The sequence below is a fragment of the Ursus maritimus genome, unplaced genomic scaffold, assembly GCF_017311325.1.
Source record: "Ursus maritimus isolate PB19 unplaced genomic scaffold, ASM1731132v1 scaffold_37, whole genome shotgun sequence".
NCBI lineage: Eukaryota > Metazoa > Chordata > Mammalia > Carnivora > Ursidae > Ursus > Ursus maritimus.
Window position 1 is genome coordinate 895542 of NW_024426341.1, and position 10554 is coordinate 906095.

General features: G+C 39.6%; 1 protein-coding gene across 1 annotated transcript; it reads left to right on the top strand.

The window, feature by feature from the left end:
• Positions 1-8583: 8583 nt before the first annotated feature.
• On the top strand, positions 8584-9552 carry LOC103656807 (olfactory receptor 7A17-like). Its single transcript, XM_008684229.1, has one exon. It carries the CDS (start codon positions 8584-8586, stop codon positions 9550-9552), a length of 969 nt encoding a protein of 322 aa, XP_008682451.1.
• Positions 9553-10554: the final 1002 nt, after the last annotated feature.

Here is a 10554-nt window from a genome sequence, read left to right on the forward strand (position 1 = left end):
TTTTTTTTTTTTTTCATTTTGAATTTATTTTTATTTTATTATTATGTTCAGTAAGCCAACATATAGTACATCATTAGTTTTTGATGTAGTGTTCAATGATTCATTAGTTGCATATAACACCCAGTTCTCATCACAACATGTGCCCTCCTTAATACCCATCACTGGGCTAACCCATCTCCCCACCCCCCTCCCCTCTGAAGCCCTCAGTTTGTTTCCCAGAGTCCACAGTCTCTCATGGTTTGTCTCCCTCTCTGATTTCTTCCCATTCAGTTTTCCCTCCTTTCCCTTATGGTCTTCTGCACTATTCCTTATGTTTCACGTATGATTGAAACTATATGATAATTGTTTTTCTCTGCTTGACATATTTCTTTTTTTTAATAATAATAATTTTTATTATATTATGTTAGTCACCATACAGTACATCCCTAGTTTTTGATATAAAGTTCCATGATTCATTACTTGCGTATAACACCCAGTGCACCATGCAATACGTGCCCTCCTTACTACCCATCACCAGCCTATCCCATTCCCCCACCCCCCTCCCCTCTGAAGCCCTCAGTTTGTTTCCCAGAGTCCATAGTCTCTCATGGTGCATTTCCCCTTCTGTAACCCCCCCTTTCTTCTCCTACTGATCTTCCTACTTCTTATGTTCCATAAATGAGTGAAATCATATGATAATTGTCTTCCTCTGCTTGACTTATTTCGCTTAGCATTATCTCCTCCAGTCCTGTCCATGTTGCAGCAAACGTGGAGGAATCATTCTTTTTGATGGCTGAGTAATATTCCATTGTATATATGGACCACATCTTCTTAATCCAGTCATGTGTTGAAGGGCACCTCAGCTCCTACCTTTCTTGTCTCCTGGCCCTTTTCCATCTTCAAAGCCTGCAGTCTAGAGTCTGAGAATATCTCTCAGATTCCAATTCTTTGTTCTCTCTTTTCCACTTTTAGAGGACCATTGTGATTACACTAGTCCCATATGCATAATCTTTTTATATTGAGATCACTGATTAGCAAGCTTATTCCTTCTACTAGCTGTACTCTCTATTTGCTGTCACCTAATAGCCCTTATATGGAAGACTTGATCAGAGAATTTGTCAATACCGATAGAGTTATGTGAAAATCTTTTCTTTCAAAATTATAAACACTGAAGATTCCCAGTGGAGAAGACCTAAAGTTACCTACACATGATTCTAACACAGGAAGGGAGCCTTGCTCTCAAACTGTGCCCCACAGAACAGGACCTGCAGCATCACCACCACCTGGGAGCTGGTTAGAAATGCTGAGCCATACACAACTAATGAATCATAGAAAACTACGTCAAAAACTAATGATGTATACTATACAGTGGCTACCTGAATGTAATAAAAAATAAATAAAGAAAGAAATAAAGAAATTCTGAGTCCCTGGGCCCACCGGACACCTAATGATTCAGAATTTGCATTTTAACTACAAACTTTGGTGATTTGTATGCACAATGAAGATAGAGAAGTGCTGGTCTAGAATCATATTTTTCACCTTCTCACTGTTGACACTTGGGGCTGGATAAAGATTTGTTTTGGGGATTATAAATGTTCAGCAAGATCCCTTCAGACATGGTCTAAATATCTCCAGGGGCAAAATCACGTCTGGTTGAGAACCACTGTGCCAGAGTTCGAGAACTGGAATCATGGTGACAGAATACCAATCAAGTCTTCTTCCAGTACTACACTTAAAACTGTGGTATTATACTTAAAAATGTGATTTATACTTAAAAATAATTGAGTCCCCAAGATATCAAATCCTGAGTCTTATCCACTTCTAAATGTAAGTTAATAATTTGAAAGTAAAATAATTAAGCATTTGCAAACTAATTATGAGAAAACACACAAAAGCTGATTGTTTTACTAATATTGAGAACTTACACAAATTACTCTATTTTATTATTAAAGGGTCTTTATCACTCTGTTTAGCATACCGATACAATTTCCCATCACTTAAAAAAATGTGTATATATATATATATATATATATATATATATATATATACACACACACACACACATTTGGTCTTCATCCCCATTTGTGGCACAGAGCTTCTAAAACTTCAAATTTTCTAAGTGATGAGAGCAATAAAGATGTCGTTTTGTAGGTTAATGAGGTGACTTTGGGAAAGTACCTATGGAGAGGGGCTTCTAGCCAGCAGGACCAAACATGTGGTTAGAGGACTGGAACTTTAGGTCCCACCTCCTGACTTCTGGGACAGGAGAGGGGCTGGAGATGGAGTCTAATCACCAATGGACAATGATTTAATCAATTGTGTCCATATAATGAAGCTTCCATAAAACCCAAAAGATGGTTCAGAGAGCTTCCAGGTTGGTGAACACATGGAGATGGTAGAGTGGCACACCTGGAGAAGGCATGGAAGCTCCACGCCCTTTCCCCATACCTTGCCCTATGCATCTCTTCCATCTGGCATCATCCCTCCCCTGAGGCAGCATAGCTCAAGAGGGAAATCCTCAAGAGGCAGCCATAAACTTGAACATGTGCAAGCTCACCTACTGAGTCCATCATGTGACCACCTAAGATCAGACCTGAGATGAGCATGAGGATTCTTGGTAAAGAAGGTCTAGAAACAACTATCCCTGACTCAAACACTGAACCACAGCCTTAGTACTCAAAGACTGGTCCACAGACCTGAATTGGTGGCACCAGTATCAACTAGAAACAGTAACCATTATATGATCCCTCAGCTTCACCCACATCCTGCCAAATCAGAATCTGAATGTGAACAGGATCCCGAAGTGATTCAAATGCATGTTAATGTTGGAGAAGTTCTGGTCTAGAATAGTGTTTCTCAACCTCTCCACTGCTGACATTTGTGCTAGATAATTCTTTGTGGTGGGGCCATCCTGTGCATTGTAGGAGAGGGAGAGCATCCCTGGCCTCAAGCCACTAGGTGCCAGTAGCACCTCTCTAGTTATGACAACCAGAGATTTCTCCATAACTGTCAAGTGTCTACTGGAGGCAAAATCGCCACTGGTTGAGAATTAATAATTTAAAGGATGAGAACTGGAAATATCTTGGTGGATTTCCAGCCAAAACTCCTACTCCCTCAGCTCATAACTTGGGACAGCTCATTTCACATCTGAGCCCCACTTTTGCACGTTTGGATTAAGGTTCATTATTGCCCAGACCTTACAGAGTGGATTTTTGTAAAAATGAAATGAAACAATCCACATAGGATTCTCAGCTCAGTATATGGGGCATAAAATGATGTAAATACCTCATAATAACACACTTTTTAAAATATAGCACTAAGTGGCAGCTCTTCATTGTTATTACTGGCATGAATCACCTGGGTGGTTAGTCAAAAGCATCATGAAGACAATGGCACAGTATCCATATGTTTATAGCAAATTAACATACCCCTCTCTTGTTGAAGAGGGGAGTAGTATTTTTCTAGAGATATCAGGAGATCTTCTGTGCCATAAGACAAACCTTTGGAGGTCGATGGGACCTGATTAAGTAGGTCCCTCAGTCTTAGATTTGGACAAAACTCTGGAAGCCAGGCAAGATCATGGAGAAGAAAAACTGGATTCACCTGACTTCTCATCTGGTCTCCTGGGAATAGAGAATTGGCTGGAAAAAAATTTTCTTTCTGGAAATTTGCAGACCAGTGGTCCATGGGGAAATAATATGCTCAGAGGTGGGAGTGACAAAAGAAACAGCGCCTAATGACCAGACACAGGGAGCTGTAAATATCTCCCCCACTGCAGTCCCTTTCCGTGGTGCATCCTTGTGCAGAACAGGACATGGTTGCTGCTATTGGGTTCCTAAGTCTGGCTGGGGGACTCATGCTTCACTGTTTCCTGCTGTCCTGTCTGGGAACAGAGCTTGGGTCTCCATCATCAACCACCTACAGAGGAATTCAGAACTCCACTCGGTGACATTCATCTTACAGACCTCACCTAGGTGAGTCTGAGAGTTCAACAGGTGTTTCAGAAATGGATCAGAGAGAATGGAACCTGAGAACATTTCCCTGAAGTTACCTGAGAGCCTAACCAGCCTGTCCCAGAGCCAAGAGATTGTATGTTTGTTTGCTGGGTTGATTACAAAGGTTAAAAATAATTCATTTAAGAAATGAAACATGAGAGACTACAGACTCTGGGAATCAAACTGAGGGTTTTAGAGGGGGGTGGGGGATGGGCTAGCCCAGTGAAGGATAGTAAGGAGGGCACATATTGCATGGAGCACTGGGTGTTATACGCAAACAATGAATCATGGAACACAACATCAAAAACTAAGAATGTACTGTAGCAGTTCAATAAAATCTCAAAGGATTTGAAAAAAAAAGGGGTGGCTGATGTTGGCAGCTTTACAAAGACATGCTGTGACACTGGTAAGTAAATAAACTTACATAATCCATAAAAATAATTCATTTAATATATTTTAAAAAGAAGTGTTCCTTGGACTCAGCAATACAGGGATCACAGTACGTGGTGGGAATGGAAGTCCAGTTGGATGGGACAGAGGAAGGACTGGGGGACATAAAGAGGTTCCAGTGAAATTAGAACATATTCAAAGAGTTTTGCAGGTAAGAGGAGTAGGAAAAGAGAGCATTAGGCTTGGAAGCGTGAGCACTGGAGCGAGGGTATTTAAAAAATTTTCGGGTGGGGTGCACTTAGCTTACTCTGTATTTATTAGAAGGATCCAGGTCCGTGGAGGTAAATAGTACCTTGTGACAGCAGTTTTTGAGACCTATATATCACAGTCGTCTCTCCCATTGGTATCCACCGGGGGGAAACTGTACTTAAGATGAATGAAGGGATATGCCAAGGGGCATTACTTTGCAACTATTTTAATACTAAGGAGGCCGAATATATTTTTGACTTTGTTAGCCTTTTACTTCAGATATGCAAATTGTTTTTGCAAGTGCCTTGCTTTCATGCACTGGGATCTGTGTGTTTTTGTGTGTGTTTTGATTGTATTCTCATAAGCAAAGAATGGTGATTTTTTCACCAGGTTTGCTGTTGGCCACTTTTTCCATGTATTGTGTATAGATGTATGTGTAGGATCAAGCAAAAGCCTACCTGGTTTGAGTGGTTGAAATGATCAGTTGATGACATCATGTCCCCCTCATTACTTTGAAACACTGGAATTCTTCTGCATCCTTAGTAGTAAGAATTGCTTTTTACACATACTGCCATCTTATTGCACATCTAATTGTCCTTATTTCTACCATTTTGTATTCTGAAATGAGATTTCTTTTTTTTAATAATTTTATTATTTTTATATTGTATTATTACTATAGCATTACTTGAACTCCATGGGAATGAAGAGAAACAAAACCCACCAATCATACTACTCGTTATTCGTTAGAAAGTCCATTTTTCCTTCAAGTTTTTACATAACTAGTATTTTTGTAAAATAGTTAATTGTCACGATAGCACAGAAACAATTTGCATTCTGTGTTTACTTCCATTTCAATGGCTGTGTAATACTCCATTAAGTGGCTCAATGATATCATAGTTTACTTCAATATTGCCTCTTTGTAGGACATTTAAGTTGTTACAATCTTTTGATACTATGAACAACCCAGGTAACATATTTGGGCATGTGAGTTTTTCCTCCTCTGGGACTCACCTATTGCAAAGTATGACTCTTTTTTTTATTCATAATAATATTTTTATTATATTATATTATTCACCATACAGTACATCTCCTGAGATTTCTTTAAATAGCATTCACCTCCTGTTGTTATGTGAAACATGTTCTTTCCTATTCAACTAAAGATCCCCTGCATCTTTTCATAAACATGATTGAGTCCATTTGTGGTCACATACGATCAAATTATAATGAGCTACTGCTTCCTGTACTCTGTATTAAAAAGTATATTTTCCTGTTCTTTTATTCCCAAGCTTTTAGCCATTTCTTCCGGAATTAGAGACCCATGTTGATGTGATTGTTGCTATTGTATATCTTTTCTATAAAGTGTTAGTATTAGATTATGGTTCAGTTTTGTTGACGACAGTTATTTGAATCCACCACATTTAACATGAGTTTATTTTCCCCACCATTCTTTCTATGTAATGGATTTTCTTTTCCTTAAAACTTGTTTCTATAAAAATGCACACCTTTGTGAACATAAAGATGTGAACAAAGCAGATGAGGGAAATAACTGCTCATATGACACCAGGTCTTCAAGGATAAATCATATACAGGAGGAGATAATGCTGAGTGAAATAAGTCAAGCAGAGAAAGATAATTATCATATGGTTTCACTCATTTATGGAACATAAGAAGTAGGAAGATCGGTAGGAGAAGAAAGGGAAGAATGAGGGTGGTAAACAGAAGGGGGAATGAACCATGAGAGACGATGGACTCTGGGAAACAAACTGAGGGCTTCAGAGGGGAGCGGGTGGGGGAATGGGATAGGCCAGTGATGGGTATTAAGGAGGGCACGTATTACATGGAGCGCTGGGTGTTATATGCAAATAATGAATCATTGAACTTTACATAAAAAACTAGGGATATACTGTACGGTAACTAACATAACATAATAAAATATATTATTAAAAAAGAAAGAAAGAAAGAGGAGAGACCATCATGCAACATGTAAGATTTTACAGAGTATGATTTGGGAAGGTTTCTGCATGTCAGACAAGGAACAGAGAAGCAGGACTGGTGTATATCCCTGGATTTTATGTCAAACAAAGAGCAAACCCCAAAGCCCAAGGCAACAAAGGAATGAATGCCACCAAGGAAAGTCAGAGGAGAGCCAGCCTCATCCACTCTCTGGCCACATAAAAACATGTGTGATCAAATAAACAGGGCATAGGGACAGGAATGACACTTAGATCAGGGGCCTGAGGTGGACCCCATGAGGAGGCCAGTGGAGCAGTCAGTACAGGCTCCTTGGATTCTGATGTAACATCAGCACCCACTCACTGCCTTTTCCCTCTGCAACTTGGTCTTCTGATGGACTCTTCATTCATACTGTTTTTCCACATGAACAGGCACTGGCTTCTGTTAAAACCACTTTTTCCCCCCTTTACTGCAGTAGATTCCAATTTTTTTATTGTCCACAGTAAGCATGTGTTTATATTATGATCAAGCATGTGTGCACCTGCAAACACACAAATCTGCATGTATGTACACACACACATACAAAGATGACTGAACAAAGAGAACAACCATTCATATACTAACAGGAAGGAACTATGCTCAACTTTTTACACATATGGATGCAATCTGTCGACCACCTGAGGAGGAGGGTACCACTACCTCCACTATTCCAGCGAGAATAACATTTTAAAATGAATTGGTTGTCTCCCCAAATTCAAACAGCTAAGGTGTGGTAGATCTAAGGTTCAAAACTCATTCACTAATTCAAAAATTTTGCATTTAATATCATTTAGAAAAGTCTTTTACAATTTCATCTTGATAAATCCCCCCTATATTTGTGTGTTGTATATTTTCTGGGGTCAACTGTGGATTTGTTCCTTTTGCTCATATTTCTAGTGGATGTTCATACATTAAGGTGTCTTATAAACATAGCACTCCTTTCTCTTTTGGAGAAATTCCTTTTTGCTGTTTTATTAGTTATTCTCGGCATCAAGGGCATATACCTAGGGTTGAAATGCAGCCAGAAGCAGGGAAGCTTTCTCATCATCACGATATCTTGGGGCCCACCTGGGCTTATTTGTCCTTTCTTCCCCCTCTTCCTTTTCTCTGTCTCCTTTTAGGGTTGTTTTGTTTTGTTTTGTTTTTTGTTTTACTTCTCTAAATACAAGACAAAATGGTCACATTAAAATTGAGCACCAAATTATGTGTTCATGGGATTCTTACCACCAGGAATTTGGGTACTTTTCTATATCATGAGGGTAATGATAATTTGATGTTGAGAGCTTAACTAGTATCACTTCTTTCCTAATTATTATTATTATTATTATTTTATAATATTTTTTTTATTTTGTTTTATTAGTCACCATACAGTACATCCTTAGTTTTTGATGTAGGGTTCCGTGATTCATTAATTGCCTATAACACCCAGTGCACCATGCAATATGTGCCCTCCTTAATACCCATCACCAGCCTATCCCATTCCCCCCCTCCCCTCTGAAGCCCTCAATTTGTTTCCCAGAGTCCATAGTCTCTCATGGTTCATTCCCCCTTCTGTTTACCCACCTTCATTCTTCCCTTCCTTCTCCTAATGATCTCCCTGCTATTTCTTATGTTCCATAAATGAATGAAACCATATGATAATTGTCCTTCTTTCCTAAATATTATAGCTGGGGGTGAGAAGTTCCTGGTAGGCAATGGTCCCAGAAGTCTGCAGTGTGCCAATATGGGACCATTAAAATAGATTCCAGGATGTAAACTAACACTTGGAAATAAGGAAGGGATCCATTTTTATTGATGTGCAAGGAACATGATGTGAATGAAGGATTCCTTGTGTATTGAAGTCTCAGCTGCAGTGGGGAGGCCAACTCGTTCTTTGCCCCCCCCCCAAGTTGTAACTATAGCATTTCTGCCATGATACTAATGCCTAATTGTGTTAAAAAATCATTTTCCCCTAATTTCTAGTCATCATAACAACCACATGGGACCAGGCAATGACACCCGCATTTCAGAATTTCTTCTTCTGGGATTATCAAATGATTCAGAACTGCAGCCCCTCATATTTGGGCTTTTCCTCTCCATGTATGTGATCACAGTGTTTGGAAACCTGCTCATCATCCTGGCCATCAGCTCTGACTCCCACCTCCACACCCCCATGTACTTCTTCCTCACAAACCTGTCCTTTGTAGACATTTGTTTCACCTCTGCAATCATCCCAAAGATGCTGGTGAATGTACAGACACAGAGCAAAGTTATAACCTATACAGGATGCATCAGCCAAATCTGTTTTTCCACACTCTTTGCAGGCTGGGACAACTTTCTTCTGGCTGTGATGGCCTATGACCGCTTTGTGGCCATCTGTCACCCCCTGCACTACACGGTCATCATGAACCCCTGGCTCTGTGGACTGCTGGTTCTGGTGTCCTGGATCATGAGTGTCCTGAATTCCTTGTTACAAAGCTTAATGGTGTTGCAGCTTTCCTTCTGTACAGAGGTGGAAATCCCCCACTTCTTCTGTGAACTCCATCAGATGATCCAACTTGCCTGTTCTGACACCTTTCTTAATGACACAGTGATGTACATTTCAGCTGTGCTGCTCGCTGGTGGTCCTCTTGCTGGGATCCTTTACTCTTACTCTAAGATTATTTCCTCCATACATAGAATCTCATCAGCTCAGGGCAAGTATAAAGCATTTTCCACCTGTGCATCTCACCTCTCAGTTGTCTCCTTGTTTTATTGCACAGTCCTGGGAGTGTACCTTAGCTCTGCTGCTACCCAGAGCTCCCATGCAGGTGCAGTGGCCTCGGTGATGTACACGGTGGTCTCACCCATGCTGAACCCCTTCATCTACAGCCTGAGGAACAGAGACATAAAGGAGGCTCTAATGAGATTCTTCAGGATGGCATCTATAAAAATGACAAGTGTCCTGGTGGTGAAGAAGTGCCCTTGACTGCAGGGCTCAAAGTCACGAATTTTGATCATTGTGAAATAGAATTTTCTCCTATGAATTTCCAAAAATTTCCATTTCTTAGAATTCAACTTCTATTTACAGTTTCAGAAAACTCTGTTTTCTAAGTTTTCTTCTCTGTCTGATATACATACAGTTTTTCCGTTTATCCATTTTCATACATTTCCACAGGTCTTCCCAACCTTGGAACAGAAATATTTGAAAATCTTCCTATCATTTACGGGACCACCTTGATTTCTCAAATATGATTTATTTTCAAAAGACATATATCATGCCACGTAAAATTTCCCTAGACTTCCTGAAGGAATAACCGTAGTTGTATTAGTCAGATTAATAAAACTGTACTTGGCGTCTAAGGACATTTATATAATTTCATCATACAGGAAAATACAAAACCACAATTTTCACTTGGGTCTGTTGACATTCTTTTTTACTCCTTAATTGCTCTTCTGGATGATGTAGACTTTATCATCGTCGCCTTTAAGCCTCAGCCAATGGATAGCCATGCTATAGGCTAAGAATGCCTGCAACCCTCACCTGGGCCCACAATAGTTGGGACTGAGCCCTGAGCCAATATTATGGATGAACTGTCCCTTGTCATTAATTTGTTTTTGTTGATGCTGTTAACATATAATTGATGTCACGTTGTATTAATTTCAAGTGTATAATGGAATGATTCGATATTTGTATGTATTGCAAAGTGATCAAAACAAGTCCAGTTAACATGTCATAATACACAGTTACAAACTTTCTTTCATGATGACAGTTGTCAAGATCCCCTCTCCTAGCTCCTTTCAAATCTACAGCACAGTTTTGTTAGCTAGAGTCATCATGCTAGACATCACATCTCCATGACTTACTCATTTTATAACTGGAAATTTGTACCTTTGGATACTTTTGCCCATTTCACCCACTCCACACCCCCTAGCTCAAGCTACTACCAATATGTTCTGGATAGCTACATTTTTGGTTTGATTTTGTTCT

Bases quoted from the DNA above. Each gene is read 5' to 3' on its own strand.
- LOC103656807 (XM_008684229.1), top strand. From the start codon at position 8,584: ATGGGACCAGGCAATGACACCCGCATTTCAGAATTTCTTCTTCTGGGA.